At 51.6% G+C, this 26,830-nt stretch overlaps 2 protein-coding genes across 6 annotated transcripts; both read left to right on the forward strand.

The window, feature by feature from the left end:
* Nucleotides 1-1,696: 1,696 nt before the first annotated feature.
* RLN3 (relaxin 3) lies at nt 1,697-5,187 on the forward strand. Its single transcript, XM_055238180.1, has 2 exons — nt 1,697-1,944; nt 4,344-5,187. The coding sequence occupies exons 1-2, from the start codon at nt 1,755-1,757 to the stop codon at nt 4,580-4,582; spliced, it is 429 nt and encodes a 142-aa protein (XP_055094155.1). The 5' UTR covers nt 1,697-1,754; the 3' UTR covers nt 4,583-5,187.
* A 120-nt stretch (nt 5,188-5,307) lies between these two features.
* On the forward strand, nt 5,308-26,818 carry IL27RA (interleukin 27 receptor subunit alpha). 5 transcript variants are annotated; one of them, XM_055238151.2, is made up of 14 exons: nt 5,332-5,615; nt 6,033-6,150; nt 12,714-12,871; nt 12,959-13,116; nt 15,799-15,958; nt 16,063-16,136; nt 19,478-19,661; nt 19,754-19,942; nt 22,615-22,716; nt 22,789-22,947; nt 24,392-24,517; nt 25,244-25,337; nt 25,517-25,610; nt 25,733-26,818. In XM_055238151.2, exons 1-14 carry the CDS (start codon nt 5,516-5,518, stop codon nt 25,925-25,927), a joined length of 1,911 nt encoding a protein of 636 aa, XP_055094126.1. In that variant the 5' UTR covers nt 5,332-5,515; the 3' UTR covers nt 25,928-26,818. The 5 variants fall into 5 exon arrangements, with proteins under 5 accessions (XP_063472425.1, XP_055094126.1, XP_063472424.1 ...); XM_063616354.1 differs by lacking the exon at nt 24,392-24,517 and having other exon boundaries at nt 5,362-5,615; XM_063616355.1 differs by lacking the exons at nt 15,799-15,958; nt 16,063-16,136 and having other exon boundaries at nt 5,308-5,615.
* The last annotated feature ends 12 nt before the right edge of the window (nt 26,819-26,830 follow it).

The raw sequence follows: 26,830 nt of genomic DNA on the forward strand, positions 1-26,830 counted from the left end.
ATCCTCTTGCCTCAGCCTTCTGAGTAGCTGGGATTTCAGGCACCCGCCACCATGCCCGGCTAATTTATATATTTTTAGTAGAGACACGGTTTCATCATGTTGGCCAGGCTGGTCTCAAACTCCTGACCTCAGGTGATCCAGCCGCCTCAACCTCCCAAAGTGCTGGGATTACAGGTGTGAACCACTGTGTCCGGCCAATCCCGGCACTTTGAGAGTCTGAGGCAGGTGGGTCCCCTGAGCCCACGAGTTTGAGACCAGTTTGGGCAACATAGTGAGATCTCATCTCTACAAAAAATACAAAAATGAGCCGAGCATGGTGGTACACACTTGTAGTCCCAGCTACTCAGGAGGCTGAGGCAGGAGGATCACTTGAACCCAGGAGTTCGAGGCTGCAGTGAGCTATGTTGCCACCACTACAATCCAGCCTGGACAACAGAGCCAGACCCTGTCTCTGAAAAAAAAGAAAGAAAAAGTCTGGTTTCTGAACCAGCAGGATCAGTGCCACCTGGGAACTGGTTGGAAATGCATATTCTTAGATATGTTCCATACCTGTTGAGTCAGGAGCTCTGCAGGTAGGACACAAAGATATGTGTTTTGTTTGTTTGTTTTTGAGACAGAATCTCACTCTGTCACCCAGGCTGAAGTGCAGTGGCGCCATCTCAGCTCACTGCAACCTCCACCTCCCAGATTCAAGCAATTCTCCTGCCTCGGCCTCCCGAGAAGCTGGGGCTACAGACAGGAGCCACCACACTTGGCTAATTTTTTGTATTTTTAGTAGAGACAGGGTTTCACCATGTTGGCCAGGCTTGTTTCAAACTCCTGACCTCAGGTAATCTGCCCGCCGCGGCCTCCCAAAGTGCTGGGATTACAGGTGTAAGCCACCGTGCCTGGCCTGATTTCTGTTGTAACAAGCCCACCCAAAGAGTTTGAAGCTCACTCACATTTGGGAACCATTACCCTGGGTTGTTGGGAGAATTAAATACATTACAGAGATATAAAATGCTTTGAGCAGCCGAACGCTGTGGCTCACATCTGTAATCCCAGCACTTTGGGAGGCTGAGACGGGCTGATCACCTGAGGCCAGGAGTTCGAGAGCAGCCTGGCCAAAATGGTGAAACCCCGTATCTACTGAAAATAGAAAAATTAGCCAGGTGTGGTGGTGGGTGCCTGTAATCCCAACTATTTGGGAGGCTGAGGCAGGAGAATTTCTTGAATCTGGGAGGTGGAGGTTGCAGTGAGCCAAGATTGTGCCATTGGGACTGTACTCTAGCCTGGGTGACAGAGCGAGACTCCATCTCAATAAATAAATAAATAAACAAACAAACAATAAAATGCTTACAGTAGTGCGCCTGGCCCCGTAGCACATACTGCATGGGCGTTCACTGTTATTATGATCTTCGAAGAGGTCCAGGACCCTACCGTTGTGGGGGTCTGGTTGTGTCATCTTGCCCCGCCTTTTGGGATTATGAGTTTCTGGTCTCTGCAGGATGGAAACCTTCTCGCCTCTCTGTCAATGATGATGACAATAAGCTGGGCCACGTCACCCTGTCCCTAGCAAAAGGTTATCACTTCGTTGGGGACATGGGAAAGGTCGGGTTGGGGGGGCCGTGCCTGTCTCCCCTCTGCTGGAGAAGATAAGAGAGGCACTCAGCTTTCTTCAGGCAGAGTGTGGGGGAGCCACGATGTATAAATGGGGGGCCAAGAGGCAGCGGAGACACTGGCCCACTCTCCTGTCTGAAGCGTCTCCGTCCAGCATGGCCAGGTACAGGCTGCTGCTGCTCCTGGCAGTGTGGGTGCTGACCAGGGAGCTGTGGCCGGGGACCGAGGGCCGGGCAGCGCCTTATGGAGTCAAGCTTTGCGGCCGAGAATTCATCCGAGCGGTCATCTTCACCTGCGGGGGCTCCCGGTGGAGACGATCGGATATCCTGGCCCACGAGGCTATGGGTGAGGCTGAGGAAAGAGTGGATGTAGGAGGGGAATGGGTGGCTGGATGGGTCCCAGGAGCTAAGGACAGAGATGAGAAGAGGTTGCTGGAGTAGGAGGGTCTCTGTCCTGCCACATTCAGCCGGGGACACCTGCCCAGCCTTGAAACAAGGGCTCAGGAGTTAGCAGAGCTGCAGAGCTGGGATAGGGGGTTGCAAGCCATCCATGGGGGCTGGAAGTCCGAGGACAGTTTACTCTTTTCTGAGCACCTCCTATGTGCCCTGTGCAAAGCAAAGCTGCTGCTTGTTTGCTTCAGAGACGGGGGCGGGAAGTGCGCCATTCACAAAGACAACACCGAAGTGTTTTCCAACCCTTTCCAGCAGGTAATGTGAAGGGTGTGGTATACACATAGCTGGATTTTGTCACCTAATGCATGACCTCTCCCCAGCAAGTCGGTTTTTCCTCCCATCTCTGAGTGTCTTTTTTTTTGAGATGTGGTCTCACTCCATTGCCCAGGCTTGAATGCAGTGGCCCAATCACTGCTCATTGCAGCCTCGACCTCCCAGGCTCAAGCGATCCTCCCGCTTCAGCCTCCAGAGTGGCTGAGACCACAGGCACCTGAAAACACGCCTGGCTAGTTTAAAAAAAAATTTTTTTTGTAGAAACAGGGGTCTCACAATGTTGCCTAGGCTGGTCTCGAACTCCTGGGCTCAAGTGATCCTCCTGTTTTGGCCTCCCTAAGTGCTGAGATTAGAGTCTCTGAGTGTCTTTATCTTCAAATGGGAGACACAGTTCCTGAATCTTGCGGGATTAAGTGGTATGATTAAGTCAAAACAGATTAGGGCAAAGTCTAAGCAGGGCAGTGGCACAGTCTGGGATCTATCAGGACAGTTGGAGGGAACAGAAGACCTAGCTTCATGAGGGGCAGGGGCCTGGCAAATAGATATTCATGATGGTGAGAAGGTGGATAGGTATGAGCGTGGACCTAGAAGACACACCACTTGGATTCAGATAGTAGCTCTACAATGTAATAATTGTGTGTTCGTGTGCTAATCTTTTTTTTTTTTTTTTTTTGAGACAGAGTCTCATTCTATTGCCCAGGCTGGAGTGCAGTGGTGCAATCTCAGCTCACTATAACCTCCATCTCCTGGGTTCAGGTGATTCTCGTGCCTCAGCCTCCCAAGTAGCTGGGATTACAGGTGTGTGGCACCATACCCCGCTAATCTTTTTATTTTTAGTAGAGACAGAGTTTCACCATGTTGGCCAGGCTGTTCTCAAACTCCTGACCTCAGGTGATCCACCCACCTCAGCCTCCCAAAGTGCTGGGATTACAGGCATGAGCCACTGCACCCAGCCATGTAAATTCTTTACTGAGTACTGCCTCAGTGGTCTCCTCTGGAAAATACGGGTGATAAGTGCACCCACCTCAACTGGTTGTCACGGAGAAGAATAAAGTTAACCTGCTAAAGCACTTAAAACGTTGTTTGACACACAGTAAGTGATCAATAAATTATTATTATTATTATTATTATTATTATTATTATTATTTTTGAGACAGGGTCTTGCTCTGTTGCCCAGACTGGAGTGCAGTGGTGTGATCACAGCTCACTGCAGCCTCAACCTCTTGGGCTCAAGCAATTCTCCTGCCTCAGCCTCATGAGTAGCTGGGACTACAGGCTTGTGCCACCAGGTCTAACTTTTTATTATTTGTAGAGACAGGGTAGTGCTGTGTTGTCCAGGCTGTTCTTGAACTCCTGGTTCTAGTGATCTTCCAGCATGTGCCCCCGGAAGTGCTGGGATTACAGGTGTGAGCCACCATGCCTGGACTCAATAATCATTTTTGAGTGCTCATCATGTTCCAGACATTGTTCTAAGGTTTTTTTTAATGAATATTAACTCCTCTACTCCTTATAAAACTTGAGAAGGTTGGAGTAATTATTTTTTTCCACTTTTCAGAAAAGAACATTGAGGCTCCAACAAATAAATTTACTTGCTCACGATTACAGCTTGGAGAGGCTGGATTCATGCTCAGTCAGCCAAGCTCCCAAATGTACCAGATCCTCAATTAATAAAGAGCAAGGGAAAATAAATGACAGGGCTGGGTGTGGTGGCTCATGCCTGTAATCCCAGCACTTTGGGTGGGCACATCACTTGAGGTCAGGACTTTGAGACCAGCCTGGCCAACATGGTGAACCCCGTCTCTACTAAAAATGCAAAAATCAGCCAGGCCTGGTGGCAGACACCTGTAACCCCACCTACTCTGGCAGAGCCAGAACTTGAACCCAGAACTGAGTGGAATCAAAACTCTGAACTATGTCTATGACTGTTGTCACAAGATCAGAGCTAGACCAGCCAGGAGCCAGGACTGTGGGTGCAGCAGCAGCTGAGCCCTGAGCACTAACTCTGTTCATCTTTTGCAGGAGATACCTTCCCGGATGCAGATGCTGATGGAGACAGTCTGGCAGGCGAGCTGGATGAGGCCATGGGGTCCAGCGAATGGCTGGCCCTGACCAAGTCACCCCAGGCCTTTTACAGAGGGCGACCCAGCTGGCAAGGAACCCCTGGGGCTCTTCGGGGCAGCCGAGATGTCCTGGCTGGCCTTTCCAGCAGCTGCTGCAAGTGGGGGTGTAGCAAAAGTGAAATCAGTAGCCTTTGCTAGTTTGAGGGCTGGGCAGCCGTGGGCGCCAGGACCAATGTCCCAGTCCTGCCATCCACTCAACTAGTGTCTGGCTGGGCACCTGTCTTTAGAGCCTCACACATTCATTCATTCATCTGCAAGTCACAGAGGCCAGGCACTGTGGGCTCAGGCAGTCCCCCAACACCACCTATCCAACCCTGCCCTTTGACCAGCCTATCATGACCCTGGCCCCTGAGCAAGCTGTGCCCCTGCCTGGTCAAGTGGGGACCCCTGATCCTGACCCCTGACCTCTCCCCAGCCCTAACCATGCATTTGCCTGGCCTACACACTCCACTGCCACAACCGGGTCCTTACTCTACCTAGACTGGCCACACAGAGACCACTGCCCCCTTCCCAGTCCATACTGTGGCCGTTGTCCCCTGGCCAGCTAAAATTAAGCCTCTGTCTCAGTCCAGCCTTTGCACGCACGCTTCCTTTTCCCTGCTTTCCATCCCCTCTCCCTCCAACTCCCCTGCCAGAGTTCCAAGGCTATGGACCCCAGAGAAGGTGGCAGGTGGCCCCCCTAGGAGAGCTCGGGGCACATTAGAATCTTCCCAAACTCCAACAATAAAAATTCCAAGACTTTGGCAGAGAGTGTGTGTGTGTGTGTGTGTGTATATGGTTGTTGGGCGTAGGACAGGTGTCAGGGATGCGCAGTACGCGGTACCCCCCCTTGGAGGCCCCCACCCCCAGACGCCCAGGCCGCCTCCCCACTCCCCCTCAGCAGCCGCAGCCGGGGACTTTCCGTCGCGGGGAAGGGGCGGGGACCCGGAGCGAAAGGTGCGGAGGCGGCCTGCAGGGGTGGCTCGGCTTCCCGTTGCCGCCTCGGGCGCTGTACCCAGAGCTGGGAGCGGAGCAGCGCGGCCGCGCGGGCCCGGCAGGGCTGGGCCGGACTTGGGGCTCGCGAGGGGCGCCATGTGGGGAGGTAGGGGCGCCCCTTTCTGGCCGTGGCCGCTGCCCAAGCTGGCGCTGTTGCCTCTGTTGTGGATGCTTTTCCAGCGGACGCGTCCCCAAGGTGAGTGCTGGAGGGAGCTCGTGTCCCGGGCGCTGCCGCTGCGCCCCCCGCGAAGGCGCCGACGCTCCAGGATAAGCCACGCGTTTGCAGAGCGAACGGCAGAGGTGCAGGCGCCACTCGGCTCCTCCCGGGGCAGGGACCCGGCGACACTGGGGAATGAGCGGCAGCGAGGTCGAACCGGAGCCCCGGGGCGGGGTGGGGGGAGCTCTCTGGGTGGTTAACAGGATGTGGCGAGCACAGGGAAAGGGGGGGTTTGCACGGAGCCTGGGGAGGGGTGCCTAGCGCCTCCCTTCCTGCTGCTCATTTCCCTAAGCACCCCCCCCCACCTTGCAGTTGTCAGAAGTCCAAGTTCTGGGGTGTGCAGGCGGAAGGGGGGATTCGACCCCCTTTCCTGAGACCCTCTGACTCCCTCTCCAGGCAGCGCCGGGCCACTGCAGTGCTACGGAGTTGGACCCTTGGGCGACTTGAACTGCTCGTGGGAGCCTCTTGGGGACCTGGGAGCCCCCTCCGAGTTACACCTCCAGAGCCAAAAGTAGTGAGTACAGGGAGGTGACGTGGGGAAACAGGCTTTGGAGGTGGCCGCTCAGGCCCCAGACTGCTTTGGTTGAAAGGTTCCAGGAGTCAAGCCTGGCCAACATGGTGAAACCCTGTCTATACTAAAAATACAAAAAAAAAAAAAAAATTACCCGGGGGTGGTGGCGCGCGCCTGTAGTCCCTGATACTCAGGAGGCTGAGGCAGGAGAATCGCTTGAACCCGGGAGGCGGAGGTTGCAGTGAGCCAAGATCTCGCCACTGCACTGCAGCCTGGGGAACAGAGTGAGACTCTGTCTCAAAAAAAAAAAAAAAAAAAGAAAAGAAAAGAAAAGAAAGTCCCAGGAGTCTGCCCCCCTCTCCCAATACTCCTCCACTCCAAAGCCCTTCAATTCTATCTTACCTCGTTTCTTTGCTGTGTCACCCTGGGCAAGTCACTTTCCCTCTTTGAGTCTCCTTTTCATTTCTCTATTAAATAGCAATCATAGGGCCAGGCGAGGTGGCTTGCACGTGTCATCCCAGCATTTTGGGAGACTGAGGCAGGAGGATCGCTTGAGCCCAGGAGGAGTTCAGAGTTTTAGAGAGCCCGTCACTTTTCTTTTTTTTTTTTTTTTTGAGATGGAATTTTCACTCTTGTTGCCCAGGCTAGAGTGCAATGGTGTGGTCTCGGCTCACTGCAACCTCCATCTCCTGGGTTCAAGCGATTCTCCTGCCTCAGCCTCCCGAGTAGCTGGGATTACAGGCATGTGCCACCATGCCTGGCTAATTTTTGTATTTTTAGTAGAGGGGGGAGGTTTCACCATGTTGGCCAGGCTGGTCTTGAACTTCTGACCTCAGGTGATCCACCCGCCTCAGCCTCCCAAAGTTCTGGGATTACAGGCGTGAGCCACTGCACCTGGCCGAGAGCCCGTCTCTTAAAAAAATAAAATATAATATAAGTAAAGGGAAATAGGCCAGGCGCAGTGGTTCACACCTATAATCCCAGCACTTTGAGAGGCCGAGGTGGGCAGATTACTTGAGGTCAGGAGTTCAAGACCAGCTTAGTAATTCCAGCTACTCGGGAGGCTGAGGTGGGAGGATCACTTGAACCCAGGAGGCAGATGTTGCAGTGAGCTAAGATCGTGCCACTGCACTCCAGCCTGGGTGACAGAGTGAGACTCTGTCTCAAAAATTTAAAGAAATAAAAAATAGTGGCGCGATGGCTCACGCCTGTAATCTCAGCACTTTGGGAGGCCGAGGCGGGAAGATCACGAGGTCAGGAGTTCCAGACCAGCCTGACCAACATGGTGAAACCCTGTCTCTACTAAAAATACAAAAATTAGCCGATGTGGTGATGCATGCCTGTAGTCTCAGTTACTCAGGAGGCTGAGGCAGGAGAATTGCTTGAACCCAGGAAGTGGAGGTTGCAGTGAGCTAAGATTGTGCCACTGCACTCCAGCCTGGCCGACAGAGCAAGACTCCATCTCAGAAACATAAAAATAAAAATAAAAAATAAAAAAGGAAAATGATAACAGAACCTGCCTCCGAAGGTTAAGTCTGAGAATTCAGAGTTAGGTGCTTGGCAAGGAGAAAGTTGCTTCATAATGTGAAACTGTTTTTTATTGCTGTGTGACATTAGGCAAGTCACTTAACCTCTCTGAGCATGTTAAAAGATTATTCAGTGTGGTGCTGGGGATGCTGCAGTGAAAGAGGTAGACCGAAAGCCCTGCCCACAGTCCAAGGAAGAGACCTGTGTTTCTTCATGATGAATCATACCTGGAAACTCATAATTTCAAATTGGTCTAAGTGAGGGAAGAGGAAAAGGGTCAGTGAAAGATAAGAATGGGAGACAGAGGTCCTGGATTTTTTTTTTCTTTTTAATATTAATGGTTAAAATACAACAGGCCCTGCACGGTGGCTCACGCCTGTAATCCCAGCACTGTGGGAGGCCAAGACGGGCAGATCACCTGAGGTCAGGGGTTGGAGACCAGCCTGGCCAACATGGTGAAACTCCATCTCTACTAAAAATACAAAAATTAGCCAGGCGTGGTGGCACATGCCTGTAGCCCCAGCTATTCAGGAGTCTGAGGCAGGAGAATCGCTGGAACTTGGGAGGCAGAGGTTGGAGTGAGCCAAGATCGCGCCACTGTACTCCAGCCTGGGTGACAGAGCAAGACTCTGTCTAAAAAAAAAAAAAGGCCGGGCACGGAGGCTCAAGCCTGTAATCCCAGCACTTTGGGAGCCCGAGGCGGGCGGATCACGAGGTCAGGAGATCGAGACCATCCTGGCTAATACGGTGAAACCCTGTCTCTACTAAAAATACAAAAAAATTAGCTGGGCGTGGTGGCAGGCGCCTGTAGTCCCAGCTACTCAGGAGGCTGAGGCAGGAGAATGGCGTGAACCCGGGAGGCGGAGCTTGCAGTGAGCCGAGATCGCGCCACTGCACTCCAGCCTGGGCAACAGAGCGAGACTCCGTCTCAAAAAAAAAAAAAAATTCATACAACGTGAAACTTATGATACTTTTAAAAATTTGTTTTGGGAACAGGGTTTTACTCCTGTCGCCCAGGCTGGAGTGCAGTGGGGCAGTCAGCTCATTGCAGCAATTTCTCAGGCTCAGGTGATCCTCCCACCTCAGCCTCCCAAGTACCTGGGACTATAGGCATGCACCACCACGCCCAGCTAATTTTTTAAATATATTTTTTAGTAGACACGGGATTTTACCATGTTGCTCAGGCTGATCTCGAACTCCTGGCCTCAAGAGATCCACCTCCCTCGTCCTCCCAAAGTGCTGGGATTACAGGCGTGAGTCACTGTGCCTGGCCAAAATCTATGATCTTAACCATTTTTAAGTGTCCAGTTCAGTGGCATTAAGTACATTCCCATGCTGCTATCCTGGTTACCATTCACCTCCAGAAGGGGGCCTAGTTTATTTTTTTTGAGATGGAGTTTCGCTCTTGTTGCCCAGGCTGGAGTGCAATGGCGCGATCTTGGCTCACTGCAACCTCCGCCTCCCGGGTTCTAGCAATTCTCCTGCCTCAGCCTCCTGTGTAGCTGGGATTACAGGCATGCGCCACCACGCGTGGCTAATTTTGTATTTTTAGTAGAGACGGGGTTTCTCCATGTTGGTCAGGCTGGTCTTGAACTCCTGACCTCAGGTGATCAGCCCGCCTGGGCCTCCCAAAGTGCTGGGATTACAGGCACGAGCCACTGCGCCTGGCGGGGACCTAGTTTTAATTGGTGCGGGGGGGAAGTCAGAGAAGGTGCCTCTTTTCTATTTTTATTTTAGTTTTATTGATTTATGTATTGATTTTATTTATTTTGAGAAGAGGTCTTGCTCTGTCACCCAGGCTAGAGTGCAGTGATGTGATCATAGCTCACTGCAACCTCAAACTCCTGGGCTCGAGCCATTTTCCCTCCTCGGCCTTCCCAGTAGTTGGAACTACAGGAATGTGTCACCATAGCTAATTTTTAAAAATTTTTTGTAGTGGTAGCTCACATCTGTAATCCCAGCACTTTGGAGGCCAAGGCGGGAGGATGGCTTGAGCCCAGGAGTTGGAGACCAGCCTGGGCAACATAGTGAAACCCATCTCTACTAAAAAAAAAAAAAGAAAGAAAGAATAAGAAGAAGAGGAAGAGGAGGGAAAAAAGTAAGAATAATTTTAAAAGTAAATAAATAAATAATTTTTTTGGTAGAGACAGAGTCTTGCTCTGTTGCCTAGGCTAGTCTCGAACTCCTGAGCTCAAGCGATTCTCCCACCTTGCCCTCCCAAAATGGTGAAATTACAGGTGCTACTATGCCCAGCCTGAGATTTTGTACTCTTTGACCATCATCTTCTCCCCCTAGCCTCTGTAGTCACCAGTTTACTCTGCCTCTAGGAGGAGTTCGGATGTTTTAGATTCCACATATCAATGAAAACATGTGGTGTTTGTCTTTCCGTGTCTTATTTCATGTAACATAATGTTCTCCATTTCCATCCATGTTGTTACAAATGACAGGATTTCCTTTTTTTTTTTTTTTTTTTGAGACAGAATCTGGCTCTGTCGCCCAGGCTGGAGTGCAGTGGCGCGATCTCAGCTCACTGCAACCTCTGCCTCCCCGGTACAAGCGATTCTCGTGCCCCAGCCTTCTAAGTAGCTGAGATTATAGGTGGGCATCTCCACATCTGGCTAATTTTTGTATTTTTAGTTGAGCCGAGTTTCACCATGTTGGCCAGGCTGATCTCAAACTCTTGATCTCAAATGATCCACCTGCCCCGGCCTCCCAAAGTGCTGGGATTACAGGCGTGAGCCACCAGGCACAGTGTATTTTCTTCTTTTTTTAAGGCTGAATATTATTCCGTCGTGTACGTATACCACATTTTTTTTTTGAGACAAAGTCTCGCTCTGTCGCTCAGGCTGGAGTGCAGTGGCGTGATCTCGGCTCACTGCAACCTCTGCCTCCCGGGTTCAAGCGATTCTCCTGCTTTAGCCTCCTGAGTAGCTGGGATTACAGGCATGCGCCATCACACCCGGCTAATTTTTGTATTTTTAGTAGAGACGGGGTTTCACCATGTTGGTCAGGCTGTTCTCGAACTCCTGACCCGAACTCTGCCCGCCTCAGCCTCCCAAAGTGCTGGGATTACAGGCATGAGCCACTGTGCCCGGCCCCACATATTCTTGATCCATACATCTGGTGATGGACACATTCCATATATTGGCTGTTTTGAATAGTGCTGCATTGGGAAGACACGTCCATTGGACAAACTGATTTCATTTCCTTATTTATATATTTATTTTTACTTTTTTTTTTTTGAGACAGAGTCTCACTCTGTTGCCCAGGCTGGAGAGCAGTGGCGCAATCTCAGCTCACTGCAACCTCCATCTCACGGGTTCAAGCGATTCTCCTGCCTCCCAAGTAGCTGGGACTACAGGCATCTGCCAGGACACACGGCTAATTTTTTTTTTTTTTTTTTTGAGATGGAGTCTCGCTGTTGCCCAGGCTGGAGTGCAGTGGCACGATCTCAGCTCACTGCAGGCTCCGCCCCTGGGGTTCACGCCATTCTCCTGACTCAGCCTCCCGAGTAGCTGGGACTACAGGCGCCCGCCACCACGCCCGGCTAATTTTTTTGTATTTTTAGTAGAGACAGGGTTTCACTATGTTGGCCAGGATGGTCTCGAACTCCTGACCTCGTGATCCACCCACCTCGGCCTCCCAAAGTGCTAGGATTACAGGCTTGAGCCACCGCGCCCGGCTATATATGGTGTTTTTGTTGCTGTTTTTGAGACAGGGTCTTACCCTGTCACCCAGGCTGGAGTGCAATGGCATGATTGCAACTCACTGCAACTTAACCTCCTGGGCTCAATCGATCCTCCCACCCCAGCCTCTCAAGTAGCTGAAACCACAAGTGTGTGCCACTACCCCTGGCTAATTTTTAAAACATTTTTTGTAGAGATGGGGGTCTCAGCATGTGATTGCTTGAAGCCAAGAGTTAGAGGAGACCAACCTGGGCAACATAGCAAGACCCCATTTCTACAAAAAATTTAAAAATTAGCTGAGCGTTGTGATGCACACCTGTTATCCCAGCTACTCTGGAGGCTGAGGCAGGAGGATTGCTGCAGTGATCTATGATCTCACTGCTCCAGTGACAGAGTGAGATTGTGTGTCTAAAAAAAAAAAAAAAAAGAGAGGAAAGGGCTGGATGCAGTGGCTCACGCCTGTAATTCCAGCACTTTGGGAGGCCGAGACAGGCAGATCACCTGAGGTCGGGAGTTCGAGACCAGCCTGACCAATATGGAGAAACCCTGTCTCTACTAAAAGTACAAAATTAGCCGGGAGTGGTGGTGCATGCCTGTAATTCCAGCCACTAGGGAGGCTGGGACAGGAGAATCGCTTGAACCTGGGAAGCAGAGGTTGCGGTGAGTCAAGATCACACCATTGCACTCCAGCCTGGGCAACAAGAACAAAAATCCGTATCAAAAAAGAAAAAAAAGAAAGAAAGAGAGAAAGCAAGGAAGGAAGGGAGGGAGGGAAGAAAGAAGGGAGAGGGAGAGGAAGGGAAGGAAAGAAAGAAAAAGAGAGAGAGAAAAGAGCAGTTATGACCAGGCATGGTGGCTCATGCCTGTAATCTTAGCAGTTTGGGAGGCTGAGGTGTGTGCATCACTTGAGGTCAGGAGTTCGAGACCAGCCTAGCCAACATGGTGAAACCCCATCTCTACTAAAAATACAAAAGAATTAGCCAGGTGTGGTGACACATGCCTATAATTCTAGCTACTTGGGAGGATGAGGTGGGAGGATCAATTGAATCCAGAAGGCAGAGGTTGCAGTAAGCCAAGATCATGACATTACACTCCAACCTAGGTGACTGTCTTAAAAAAAAAAAAAAAAAAAGAAAAAGAGCAGTTACTTTTATTACCCTCACTTTGTAGATGAGGAAACTGACGCACAGAGAAGTTAAGTCACTTACTCAAGGTCACACAGCTCTGAAGCAGCAGAGGTGGGATTTGAACCCAAGCAGAGCAGGCTGCAGCCACTCTGTTGGCACAAGGGTGGTTATCAGTGGCTCTGGCTCTAGACGAGTGTACATCTCATCCCCACCTCTCTCCTCACAGCCATTGCAACAAAACCCAAACTGTGGCAGTGGCGGCCAGACGGAGCTGGGTGGCCATTCCTCGGGAACAGCTCACCGTGTCTGACAAACTCCTTGTCTGGGGCACTAAGGCTGGCCAGCCTCTCTGGCCCCCCGTCTTCGTGAACCTAGAAACCCAAAGTAATGTGGCGGGAGGGTGGGCGCTCTGTGCGGGGTGGGTGCTCTTGGAGGGCATGGCTCACTACACCCTGGTTTCCCCTTCCCCAGTGAAGCCAAATGCCCCCCGGCTGGGCCCTGACGTGGACTTTTCCGAGGATGACCCCCTGGAGGCCACTGTCCATTGGGCCCCACCTACGTGGCCATCTCATAAAGTTCTGATCTGCCAGTTCCACTACCGAAGATGTCAGGAGGCGGCCTGGACCCTGGTGAGTGCTGGGGTCCTTTTCTCCCCACCCTATTCCGGGCAGGGACTGAGGCAACATCTCCTAATCTGAGACCCAGCCCAGGACTCATTCTGTGCCTGCCCCTGAGCCTGTCTGCATCCCACACAAAATGCCTGCACGTGCTTCTTGTTCAGCTAAAAATTCGCCTCCCATGGCCGGGCGCAGTGGTTCACGCCTGTAATCCCAGCACTTTGGGAGGCTGAGGGGGACGGATCACTTGAGGTCAAGAGTTCGAGACCAGCCTGGCCAACATGGCGAAATCCCATCTCCACTAAAAATACAAAAATTAGCTGGGCATGGTGGTGGGCACCTGTAATCCCAGCTACTGAAGGCTGAAGCAGGAGAATCACTGGAACCCGAGAGGCGGAGGTTGCAGTGAGCCGAGACTGGGCCACTGCGCTCCAGCCTGAGCGACAGAGTGACTCAGTCTCAAAAAAAAAATTTTTTTTTCTCCTGCCAAAATAATCTATCACCCGATCATAGTGGCTCATTCCTAAAATCCCAGCACCTTGGGAGGCTGAGGCAGGAGGATCACTTGAGGCCAGGAGTTCAAGACTAGCCTGGGCAACTTAGGGAGACCTCATCTCTACAAAAAAAGTGAAACAATTAGCAGGGCATAGTGGCTGGTGCCTGGAGTCCCAGCTACTCAGGAGGCTGAGGCAGGAGGATTGTTTGAGGTCAAGAGTTTGAGACCAGCCTGGGCAGGAGAGCAAGACTCGTCTCTAAGAAGTTAAAAAGTAATCTGACCAGGTGCAGTGGCTCACACCTGTAATCCCAGCACTGTGGGAGGCCAAGGAGAGTGGATCACCTGAGGTCAGGAGTTCGGGACCAGCCTGGCCAACATGGTGAAACCCCATCTCTACTAAAAATACAAAAAAGTAGCTGGGCGTGGTGGTGGTGCCTGTAGTCCCAGCTATTTGAGAGGCTAAGGCAGGAGAATCACTTGAACCAAGGAGATGGAGGTTGCAGTGAGCCAAGATCGTGCCACTGCACTCCAGCAGCCTGGCAACAGAGCAAGACTCTGTCTCAAAAAAAAAAAAAAAAAAAGAAGAAGAAGAGTTGAGAATTGTGCTTATTCATGCAATTCAGAGCAACACTGAGATGCAGAATTTTTTTTTTTTGAGACGGAGTTTTGCTCTTATTGTGCAGGCTGGAGTGCAATGGCATGATCTCGGCTCACTGTAACCTCTGCCATCTGGGTTCAAGCGATTCTCTTGCCTCAGCCTCCCGAGTAGCTGGGATTAAAGGCATGTGCCATCGTGCCCGGCTAATTTTGTATTTTTAGTGGAGACGGGGTTTCTCCGTGTTGGTCAGGCTGGTCTTAAACTCCTGACCTCAGGCAATCCACCCACCTGGGCCTCCCAAAGTGCTGCGATTACAGGCGTGAGCCACTGTACCCAGTCCCCTTTTTTTTTGAGATGGAGTCTCGCTCTGTTGCCCAGGCTGGAGTGCAGTGGCGCCATCTTGACTCACTGCAACCTCCACCTCCCAGGTTCAAGCGATTCTCCCACCTCAGCCCCCCAAGTAGGTGGGATTACAGGCATGTGCCACCATGCCCAGCTAAGTTTTTGTATTTTTTTTAACAGAGATGGGGTTTCGCTATTTAGCCAGGCTGGTCTCGAACTCCTTACCTCAGGTGATCCACCCCCCTCCACCTCCCAAAGTGTTGGGATTACAGGCGTGAGCCACCTCACCCGGCTGAGATGTAGACTTTGGACTCTGACTACCTCAGTGCTCACCTCCAGCACACCAGCTCTGTGACCTTGGGCTAGTCACTTTCCCTCTCTGGGCCTCAGTTCCCTCGTCTGTAAAACGAGATAATAATAGAAGTTACCACTTCCTGCTATACCTGGCACGTAGAGTGACAATCTTTTCTCTGTCTGCTCGGGACTGTGGCAATTTTTCTGACAGGCCCATGTTCTGGAAACCCCCTTGGTCCTGGGCAAATACAAATGGTTGCTTGCTCTGCTGATAGATAAGTTCAAGTACCAGCTAGGTGCAGTGGCTCTAATCCCAGCACTTTAGGAGGCCAACGTGGGCAGATCACCTGAGGTCAGGAGTTCAAGACCAGCCTGGCCAAGATGGTGAAACCCCGTCTCTACTAAAAATACAAAAATTGGCTGGGCACGGTGGCTCACACCTGTAATCCCAGCAACCTGTGGGAGGCCGAGGTGGGCGGATCACGAGGTCAGGAGATCGAGACCATCTTGGCCAACATGGTGAAACTCTGTCTCTACTAAAATACAAAAAATTAGCCGAGTGTGGTGGCGCGTGCCCATAATCCCAGCTACTTGGGAGGCTGAGGCAGGGGAATCGCTTGAACCCGGGAGGCGGAGGTTGAAGTGAGCTGAGATCATGCCACTGCACTCCAGCCTGGTGACAGAGCAAGACTCCGCCTCAAAAAAAAAAAAAAAAAAATTAGCCAGGTGTGGTGACAGGCTCCTGTAATCCCAGCTATTCAGGAGGCTGAGGCAGGAGAATTGCTTGAACCCAGGAGGGAGAGGTTGCAGTGAGCCAAGGTTGCACCACTGCACTGTAGCCTGGGCCACAGAACAAGACTGTCTCAAAACGAAAAACAAAGCCAAAAAAAAAAAAAAAAAAGATAAGTTCAAATACCCTTGACTCAGGCTCTGGGCACGTCACGCTCACCTGTCTCTCCCCCAGCTGGAACCGGAGCTGAAGACCATACCCCTGGCCCCTGTTGCGATCCAAGATTTGGAGCTAGCCACTGGCTACAAAGTGTATGGCCGCTGCCGAATGGAGAAAGAAGAGGATTTGTGGGGCGAGTGGAGCCCCATTTTGTCCTTCCAGACACCACCTTCTGGTGAGGATATCTGGGCTTGTCCTCAATCCACGCCCCTCCCACCCCCAGAAGTCTGTCCACTCATGTCCCACTCATTTGTTCCCCCGTTTCCTCATCCTTGCCAGCTCCAAAAGATGTGTGGGTATCAGGGAACCTCTGTGGGACGCCTGGAGGAGACGAACCTTTGCTTCTATGGAAGGTGAGCTTCAGGGACCAGTTACATTTCTCTGCACGTGTCAGGAAACCCCTAAATAACAATGACATAAGGCCGGATGCAGTGGCTCACGCTTGTAATCCCAGCACTGTGGGAGGCCGAGGAGGTTGGATCACTTGAGGTCAGGAGTTGGAGACCAGCCTGGCCAACATGGTGAAACCCCATCTCTACTAGAAATACAAAACTTCGCCGGGAGTGGTGGTGGGCGCCTGTAATCCCAACTACTCTGGAGGCTGAGGCAGAAGAATTGCTTGAACCCTGGAGGTGAAGGTTGCAGTGAGCCGAGATCACGCCACTACACTCCAGCCTGGGCAACAAGAGTGAAACTCCGTCTCCAAAACAAAAAACAAACAAAAAACACCAATGACATAAACAAGGCAGAGTTTACCGTGCTGCCCTCTAGAGGTTGCTTCGAAGATTCAAGGATGGGTTGCTAGAGTGGTCAGCACAGGGTGGGGCATGGAGCAAGTCTCCACCAATGTCAGCTGCTTCGGAGAGGTCTGAGCCATAAGGATGGGTGCAGATATTCCAGGCGGGGGCAGCAGATGCAAAAACCTGACAGTGAGACTGGAGCTCAGCTCCAGAAAATATAACACAGTGTGCCAAGGGTTTATTTATTCATTTATTTATTTTGAGATGGAGTCTCGCTCTGTTGCCCAAGCTGGAGTGTAGCAGCATGATTTCAGCTCACTGCAACCTCCACCTCCCAGGTTCAAGCCATTCTCTGCCTCAGCCTCCCAAGTAGCTGGGATTACAGGTGCCCACCACCACGCCCAGCTACTTTTTGTATTTTTAGTAGAGATGGGGGTTTCACCATCTTGGCCAGGATGGCCTTGAACTCCTGACCTCGTGATCCACCCACCTTGGCCTCCCAAAGAGCTGGAATTACACGCATGAGCCACCGCGCCTGGCCTGTGCTAAGAGTTTAAATGCTAGTATCCAAAGGGTATTAATAGGCCGGGCATGGTGGCTCATGCCTGTAATCCTAGCACCTTGAGAGGCTCAGGTGGGCAGATCACTTGAGGTCAGAAGTTCAAGACCAGCCTGGCCAACATGGTGAAACCCCATCTCTACTAAAAATACAAAAAGTAGCTGGGCATGGTGGCAGGCACCTGTAATCCCAGCTACTTAGGAGGCTGAGACAGGAGAATCGCTTGAACCTGGGAGGTGGAGGTTGCAGTGAGCTGAGCTCAAGCCACTGCACTTCAGCCTGGGCAACAAGAGCAAGACTCTGTCTCACACACACACACAAAAAAGTATTATAAAATGGCTGAGAAGGTGCATTTATCTTCACTGATGCAAATCTGTGAAGCACCTGCTATGTGCCAGGCGGCATTGCTTGACCCTTGCTCTCAGTAAATAAGCAAAGGAACACGATGACAGGTGTGGTCTTCCACCTTCTTAGACCACACAATCCAATATCTTTTATTTATTTATGTATTTGAGATGGAGTGTCGCTCTTGTTGCCCAGGCTGGAGTGCAATGGCGCGTCTCGGCTCACTGCAACCTCCGCCTCCTGGGTTCAAGCGATTCTCCTGCCTCAGCCTCCTGAGTAGCTGGGATTATAGGCGCCTGCCACCACACCCGGCTAATTTTTGTATTTTTAGTAGAGACGAGGTTTCACCATGTTGGCCAGGCTGTTCTCGAACTCCTGAACTCAGGTGGTCTGCCCGCCTCAGCCTCCCAAAGTGCTGGGATTACAGGTGTGAGCCACCATGCCCGGCCGATATTTTAAAAAATTAAGTCAGCAAACTAGAGTTCAAGGACCAACTGCCTGTTTTCAGAAACACAGTTTGATTGGAACCAAGACCAGGGTTAGGGAGGTGAGCAGGGTAGGGTCACACAGGTGCAGGATCAAATCCTGTTTTTACTTTAAAATCTTGGTATTTTGGGCCAAGTGTGGTGACTCACGCCTGTAATCCCAGCACTTTGGGAGTCTGAGGCAGGAGGACCACTTGAGCCCAGGAGTTCGAGACCAGCCTGGGCAACATAGCAAGATACTCATCTATACAAAGAATAAAAAATTAGCAGGGGCCGGGCACAGTGGCTCACGCCTGTAATCCCAACACTTTGGGAGGCCGAGGTGGGTGGATCATAAGGTCAGGAGTTCAAGACCAGCCTGGCCAAGACGGTGAAACCCCATCTCTACTTTTTAGTACAAAAATTAGCCGGGCGTGGTGGCAGGCACCTGTAATCCCAGCTACTTGGGAGGCTGAGGCAGGAGAATCGCCTGAACCCGGGGAGGTTGCAGTGAGCTGAGATTGTGCCACTGAACTCCAGCCTGGGTGACAGAGTGAGACTGTCTCAAAAAAAAAAAAACAATTAGCGGGGTGTGGTGGCGTGCATCTATAGTCCCAGCTACTGGGGAGGCTGAGGTGGGAGGATCACTTGAGCCTAGGATGTTGAGGCTGCAGTGAGCTATGATTGCACCACTGCACTCCAGCCTGTACAATAGTGAGAACTTATGTCAAAAAGAAAAAAAAAAAAAAAGATGGCCGGGCGTGGTGGCTCATGCCTGTAATCCCAGCACTTTGGGAGGCCAAGACGGGCGGATCACAAGGTCAGGAGATCGAGAGCATCCTGGCTAACACGGTGAAACCCCCATCTCTACTAAAAATACAAAAAATTAGCTGGGCATGGTGGCAGGCGCCTGTAGTCCCAGCTACTCGGGAGGCTGAGGCAGGAAAATGGTGTGAACCCCAGAGGCAGAGCTTGCAGTGAGCCAAGATGGCGCCACTGCACTGCAGCCTGGGCAACAGAGCGAGACTCTGTCTCAAAAAAAGAAAAAAAAAAACTTGATATTTTGTCATGGGTTTTTTGGCATTAATTTTGATTTATTATAATACTGCATTAAAATATTATTTATCTCACTTACTGGGTTTTTGGTATCCCCCACTCTCTTTTAAATTTTGCACCTGGCCAGGTTTGCTGACTCACGCCTGTAATCCCAGCACTTTGGGAGGCCGAGGCAGGCAGATCACTTGAGGTCAGGAGTTTGAGACCAGCCTGGCCAACATGGTGAAACCCTGTCTCTACTAAAAATACAAAAATTAGCCAGGCGTGAAGGCAGGCGCCTGTAATCCCAGCTACTCAGGAGGCTGAGGCAGGAACATCGCTTGAACCCGGGAGGTGGAGGTTGCAGTGAGCCGAGATCGCGCCACTGCACTCCAGTCTGGGTAACAGAACGAGACTCAGTGTCAAAAAACAAACAAACAAACAAACAAAAAATGCTTCACTGACCGGTGGTTTATCAGGTGACCTCAGGCAGACACATATATGTGCCTGATTAACGGGAGACATTAATCCTTTTTCCCTTCATCCCTCAGGCCCCAGGGCCCTGTGTGCAGGTGAGCTACAAAGTCTGGTTCTGGGTTGGAGGTCGTGAGCTGAATCCCGAAGGAATTACCTGCTGCTGCTCCCTAATTCCCAGTGGGGCGGAGTGGGCCAGGGTGTCCGCTGTCAACGCCACAAGCTGGGAGCCTCTCACCAACCTCTCTTTGGTCTGTTTGGGTAAGAGACTGTGACCTTCCTCAGCTTGGCGCCCTGGAGGGGTGGGAGGTGACTTCCTGAGTGGGCAGCTGAGACTTCTCTCCACCCTCCAGATTCAGCCTCTGCCCCCCATAGCGTGGCGGTCAGCAGCATCGCTGGGAGCACGGAGCTACTGGTGACCTGGCGACCGGGGCCTGGGGAGCCACGGGAGCATGTAGTGGATTGGGCTAGAGATGGGGATCCCCTGGAGAAACTCAACTGGGTCCGGCTTCCCCCTGGGAACCTCAGTGCTCTGTTACCAGGTGAGGCCCTGGGACACCTAGGTTTCCATCCCAGCTGTTAAAGCACATTGATGGGTGGGTGGACTTGTAAGAGGGAGCGCTATGATTAAAGTAGTGTGATGGCCGGGCTTGGTGGCTCACGCCTATAATCTCAGCACTCTGGGAGGCCGAAAGGGGCGGATCACCTGAGGTCAGGAGTTCGACACCAGCCTGACCGACATAGTGAAACCCCGTCTCTACTAAAAATATAAAAATTATTGGGGCATGGTGGCACATGCCTGTAGTCCCAGCTACTCGGGAGGCTGAGGCAGGGGAATCGCTTGAACCTGGGAGGTGGAGGTTGCAGTGAGCTGAGATTGTGCCACTGCACTCTAGCCTGGGTGACAGAGTGAGACTCAGTCTCAAAAAATAAATAAATAAATAAGTAGCGTGAATTCACACAAGACTTTTTTTTTTTTTTTTTTGCTTTTTGGAGGCAAGATCCCACCCTGTGGCCCAGGCTAGAGTGCAATGGTGCCATCTCAGCTCACTGCAACCTCCATCTCCTGGGTTCAAGTGATCCTCGTGACTCAGCTTCCTGAGTAGCTGGGACTACAGGAGTGTGCCACCACACCCGGTTAATTTTTTTTTTTTTTTTTTTTTTTAAGTAGAGACAGGGTTTCACCATGTTGGTTTGGCTGGTCTCCAACTCCTGACCTCAAGTGATCTGCATGCCTTGGCCTCCCAAAGTGCTGGGATTACAGGCATGAGCCACTGTGCCCAGCCTAACTTTTCTTTTCTTTTTTTTTTTGAGATGGAGGCTGGCTCTGTCACCCAGGCTGGAGTGCAGTGGCGCAATCTCAGCTCACTGCAGCCTTCACCTCCCGGGTTCAAGCAATTCTCGTGCCTCAGCCTCTGGGGAGTAACTGGGATCACAGGCGCCCACCGCCATGCCCGGCTAATTCTTTTATTTTTAGTAGAGATGGGGTTTCACCATGTTGGCTAGGCTGGTATCAAACTCCTGACCTCAAGAGATCCACCCGCATTGGCCTCCCAAAATGATGGGATGACAGGGGTGAGCCACCACGCTTGGCCCTTTTTTTTTTTTTTTTTGAGACGGAGTCTCGCTCTGTTGCCCAGGCTGGAGGCAGTGGCACAATCTCGGCTCACTGCAAGCTCTGCCTCCCAGGTTCACGCCATTCTCCTGCCTCAGCCTCCTGAGCAGCTGGGACTACAGGCGTCTGCCACCACACCCAGCTAATTTTTTTTTTTTTTTTTTTGTATTTTTAGTAGAAACAGAGTTTCACCATATTAGCCAGGATGGTCTCGATCTCTTGACCTCGTGATCTGCCCTACTCAGCCTCCCAAAGTGCTGGGATTTCAGGCGTGAGCCACCGCACCTGGCTTTTTTTTTTTTTTTTTTTGAGACAGAGTCTCACTCTGTCGCCCAGGCTGGAGGCAGTGGCGCAATCTCGGCTCACTGCAAGCTCCGCCTCCCGGGTTCACGCCATTCTCCTGCCTCAGCCTCTCCGAGTAGCTGGTACTACAGGCGCCTGCCACCACGCCCGGCTAAATTTTTTGTATTTTTAGTAGAGACGGGGGTTTCACCGTGGTCTCGATCTCCTGACCTAATGATCCGCCAGCCTCAGTTGCCCAAAGTGCTGAGATTACAAGCGTGAGCCACCGTGCCTGGCCTTTTTTTTTTTTTAAGAGATGAGTCTCACTCTGTCAGCCAGGCTGGAGTGCAGTAGCGTGATCTCAGCTCACTGCAGCATCGACCTCCATGGCTCAAGCAATCCTCCCACCTCAGCGCCCTGAGGAGCTGGGATTACAGGCATGTACCACCAAGCCCAGCTAGTTTTTGTATTTTTTGTAGAGGTGGGGTTTCTCCATGTTGCCCAGGCTGTTCTTGAACTCCTGAGCTCAGGCAATCCACCTGCCTTGGCTTCCCAAAGTGCTGGGGTGACAGGCATGAGCAACTGTACCTGGTAAGAAATCTTTATAAATAAATAAATTAATTAATTAATGGACTTGGAAGAGCTGCGAAGATGTTGGGTGAGAAATTTAGGACACAGTCCCAAGACCCACAAGGATATATGAACCAAAGAAGCGAAGGCCTAATCATGGAAAATTCCCAGTTGGGGAAGGCTATGTGGATGTGATAGCGTTTAGAGGAGGGACTGCAGCAGCCTCAGCTACCATGGTAGGTGCTGTCAGTTGCCTGCTCATATGTTTGACCACCTCAGAGTCTTTAGGCCTCTCTCCCAGCTGCCCACACTTATGTTTCCTGGCCTAAGGGCTATTTCTAGTCACTGAGGCATTTTGCCTGCTGGAGAAGCAAGATGGAAATATTGAGAAGTTAAGAGCCCTCAGGAACAGCCCTCAGCATGACTAGTGAAGCTTGGTGGATAAATACCCCAGCTCCCTACTCCTGAGCTGGGCTGACTCTGCGATGCCTGCTCTCTGCTGCCCCCAAGAGGTCCCCCATGGGACTGCGTCTCAGTTGTCCACAGTGAGAACTTGTTCCTTCCCCATTTCACTCCCCTACTGCCCTATTGGGGTTTTCTAGGATTACCTCCTAGATAAATGACATACACTCAGATCCTTATCTCAGGGTGTCCTTCTGGGGACCCCAATGAAGACACCTAGCAAGTAGGAAATGAGCATGGGAAGGAGAGCCAACTCTAACTGGTCTTTATCCCTTTGTCACTCAGAGAATTTCACTGTCGGGGTCCCCTATCGAATCACTGTGACCGCAGTCTCTGCTTCAGGCTTGGCCTCTGCACCTTCCATCTGGGGGTTCAGGGAGGAACTAGGTAAGAGTGGGGCTGGAGGATGGGGGGCTCCTGTAACCCAGGCCGACCTTGATCTACTGCCTTCCTCCCCAGCACCCCTAGTGGGGCCAACGCTTTGGCGACTCCAAGATGCCCCTCCAGGGACCCCCGTCATAGCGTGGGGAGAGGTCCCAAGGCACCAGCTTCGAGGCCACCTCACCCACTACACCTTGTGTGCACAGAGTGGAACCAGCCCCTCCGTCTGCATGAATGGTGAGCTTCCCTGCCTGCCAACCTGTCATCCCAGCCCCCACAAGACCCACCCATCAGTCAACCCCACCCCTTGTCCCCACGTGGGCCTCTTTGGCCCAGGGACCATACATGGTGTCCTCAATTCCCTCTTGGCTATCAGTGTAATGAGCTTTCATTCGGCCATTAAAAATGAGGATGTCAATCTATATTTATCGACATTGAAAGATGCTTGTCATATTTTATTAGTGAAAAAGATAAAAGGATGTCAAAATTCCATGGTATGGTTCTTTTTTTTCTGTTTTTTTTTTTTTGAGACGGAGTCTTGAATTGTCACCCAGGCTGGAGTGCAATGGCATGATCTCGGCTCACTGCAACTTCCGCCTCCTGGGTTCAAGCAATTCTCCTGCCTCAGCCTCCTGAGTAGCTGGGATTACAGGCATACGCCACCATGCCTGGCTAATTTTTGTATTTTTAGTAGAGACAGGGTTTCACTATGTTGGTCAGGCTGGTCTCGAACTCCTGACCTCGTGATCCACCCGCCTCGGCCTCCCAAAGTGCGGGGATTGTAGGCATGAGCCACTGCACCCGGTCTATATATAATTTTAAAAATATATATAGAAGGCCGGCATGGTGGGTCACGCCTGTAATCCCAGCACTTTGGGAGGCCAAGGCAGGCAGATCACTTGAGGTCAGGAGTTCGAGACCAACCTGGCCAACATGGGGAAAGCTCATCTCTACTAAAAATACAAAAATTATCCAGGCCTGGTGGCACAGCATGTAGTTCAGCTACTCAAGAGGCTGAGGCACTAGAATTGCTTGAACCCAGGAGGTGGAGGTTGCAGTGAGCCGAGATCATGCAAAGACAAACTAAATAATATCTAAGCAGTGTATGAGATGGTGATAAGCAATGAGTAGAGAATGAAGCAAGGGGCTGGGCAAGGTGGCTCACACCTATAATCCCAGCACTTTGGAGGCTGAGGTGGGCAGATCACCTGAGGTCAGGAGTTTGAGACCAGCCTGACCAGTATGGTGAAACCCGGTCTCTACTAAAAATATAAAAATTAACCAGATGTGGTGGTGGGCACCTGTAGTCCCAGCTACTCAGGAGGCTGAGACAGCAGAATTGCTTGAACCCAGGAGGCGGAGGTTGCAGTGAGCTGAGATCACACGACTATACTCCATCCTAACACTCTTGCAACAGAGTGTTACAGTGCAAGACTCCATCTCAAAAAAAAAAAAAAAATCAAACAAGGACGGTGGGTGGTGAAGGGGGTGCAATTTCAAATAGAGCGGAGTCAAGGAAAGCCTCATGGAAGAGGTGACCTTTGAGCAAAGACCTAAAAGAGATGAGGAGGGAGCCATGTGGATACCTGGGAGAGAGTGTTGCAGACAGCAGGAAGAGCACATGCAAAGGCCCTGTGGTAGGCTTGACCACTTCCCCAACTTCTTTGGTTGTGTTCTCCAGTGAGTGGCAACACACAGAGTGTCACCCTGCCTGACCTTCCTTGGGGTCCCTGTGAGCTGTGGGTGACAGCATCTACCATCGCTGGACAGGGCCCTCCTGGTCCCATCCTCCAGCTTCATCTACCAGGTAGAGGGGTTGGGATGGGATTGCCACAGGGAGGGGATGTGCTCCACTCGGGGGAGAGGTAGCATCTGGAGTCATTACTTGGAAGCTGGCTGCGGTGGCTCACCCCTGTAATACTAACACTCTGAGAGGCTGAGGCAGATAGATCACTTGAGCCCAGGAGTTTGAGACCAGCCTGGGCAACATAGTGAGACCCCCATCTCTACAAAAAATAAAACAATTAGCTGGATGTGGTAGCATGTGCCTGCGGTCCCAGCTCCTGGAGAGGCTGAGTTTCGAGGATCGCTTCAGCCCAGGAGTTGGAGGCTGCAGTACACCGATTACACCACTGCACTCCAGTCTGGACAACAAAGCAAGACCCTGTCTTTAAAAAATTAAGAATTGCCAGGCGCAGTGGCTCACGCCTGTAATCTCAGCACTTTGGGAGGCCGAGGCGGGTGGATCAGTTGAGGTCAGGAGTTCAAGACCAGCCTGGCCAATGTGGTGAAACCCCGTCTCTACTAAAAATACAAAAATTAGTTGAGCGTGGTGGCGTGCAGCTGTAATCCCAGCTACTTGGGAGGCTGAGAGAGGAGAATTGTTTGAACCCAGGAGGCGGAGGTTGCAGTGAGCTGAGGTCGCACCACTACACTCCAGCCTGGGCAACAGGGCAAGACTCCGTCTCAAAAATAAAAATAAAAAATAAAATAAAATAAAGAATTAAGAATGATCTCTTCCCTACCCTATCAGATAACACCCTGAGGTGGAAAGTTCTGCCGGGCGTCCTATTCTTGTGGGGCTTGTTCCTGATGGGGTGTGGCCTGAGCCTGGCCACCTCTGGAAGGTGAGGCTGTCGGATACATGCATCTCTACCCACATGGGGAAGGCAGCTGGGCATTTCGCTGAGGTTCCAGGGGGCTTGAAGGGAGGCCTCAGGGTGCAGTCGCATTCATGAACCCTGCACCCTGGGCTGGGGCATCTGGCCATCTGGATCCGCTGCCCTGACTCTTCCTGTCTTGCCAGGTGCTACCACCTAAGGCACAAAGTGCTGCCCCGTTGGGTCTGGGAGAAAGTTCCTGATCCTGCCAACAGCAGTTCAGGCCAGCCCCACATGGAGGTGAGTCAAACGGCCCGCTAGTCGGAGCCCTCTGGGGGACTGGGGAGTCCTGGGGCAGTGGGGAGGGGGTGAGGTGTGGGTGGGGGAGGCCAGGGCAGGATTACAGGCTCATCTCTTCCCAGCAAGTGCCTGAGGCCCAGCCCCTTGGGGACTTGCCCATCCTGGAAGTGGAGGAGATGGAGCCCCCGCCGGTTATGGAGTCCTCCCAGCCCCCACAGGCCACTGGCCACCTCGACTCTGGGTATGAGAAGCACTTCCTGCCCACACCTGAGGAGCTGGGCCTTCTGGGGCCCGCCAGGCCACAGGTTCTGGCCTGAACCACACGTCTGGCTGGGGGCTGCCAGCCAGGCCAGAGGGATGCTCATGCAGGTTGCACCCCAGTCCTGGATTAGCCCTCTTGATGGATGAAGACACTGAGGACTCAGAGAGGCTGAGTCACTTGCCTGAGGACACCCAGCCAGGCAGAGCCGGGATTGAAGGACCCCTATAGAGAAGGGCTTGGCCCCCATGGGGAAGATATAGATGGAAGATGGAGCAAAGGAAAATACATGAAATTGAGAGTGGCAGCTGCCTGCCAAAATCTGTTCCGCTGTAACAGAACTGCATTTAGACCCCAGCACAGTGGCTCACACCTGTAATCCCAGCACTTTGGCAGGCCAAGGTGGAAGGATCACTTAAAGCTAGGAGTTTGAGACCAGCCTGGGCAATACAGCAAGACCCCTTAGCTGGGCATGATGGCACACACCTGTAGTCCCAGCCACTTGGGAGGCTGAGGTGGGAGGATTGGTTGAGCCCAGGAGTTCGAAGCTGCAAGGACCTCTGATTGCACCACTGCACTCCAGGCTGGGTGACAGAATGAGACCTTATCTCAAAAATAAATAAATTAATAAAAAGCAAAAAAAAAAAAAAAGAAGAAGAAGAGAAAACACTGCATTTGGGCACCATCTCAGCTCCCTTGCAGCCAGGTGCAGCGTGGACTGAGTTCTTGACAACAGAATGTGGTCAGAAGTGACGTGCCAACACGGGGTCTGGGTGGGAGCTCCCCCACACCCTTTCCTTGCCTATGAGCTGGAACATAACACAGGCCTATGATCCAGCTTTGGTCATACCCAAGGGGAAGGTGGAGCAAGAAATGAAAAGGAACCTGAATCCCTGAATGACCGCATGGATCAGAACCACTGAGAAAAATAAACTTTTATATTTTTATAGCTACTGTAGCT

The sequence above is a fragment of the Symphalangus syndactylus genome, chromosome 13 (genome assembly GCF_028878055.3).
Source record: "Symphalangus syndactylus isolate Jambi chromosome 13, NHGRI_mSymSyn1-v2.1_pri, whole genome shotgun sequence".
NCBI classification, from domain to species: domain Eukaryota; kingdom Metazoa; phylum Chordata; class Mammalia; order Primates; family Hylobatidae; genus Symphalangus; species Symphalangus syndactylus.

Bases quoted from the DNA above. Each gene is read 5' to 3' on its own strand.
- RLN3 (XM_055238180.1), top strand. From the start codon at position 1,755: ATGGCCAGGTACAGGCTGCTGCTGCTCCTGGCAGTGTGGGTGCTGACC. The intron at 1,945-4,343 runs GTGAGGCTGAGG...CATCTTTTGCAG, and splicing joins CCTGGCCCACGAGGCTATGG to GAGATACCTTCCCGGATGCA.
- IL27RA (XM_055238151.2), top strand. From the start codon at position 5,516: ATGTGGGGAGGTAGGGGCGCCCCTTTCTGGCCGTGGCCGCTGCCCAAG. The intron at 15,959-16,062 runs GTGAGGATATCT...CATCCTTGCCAG, and splicing joins CTTCCAGACACCACCTTCTG to CTCCAAAAGATGTGTGGGTA. The intron at 25,611-25,732 runs GTGAGTCAAACG...ATCTCTTCCCAG, and splicing joins CAGGCCAGCCCCACATGGAG to CAAGTGCCTGAGGCCCAGCC.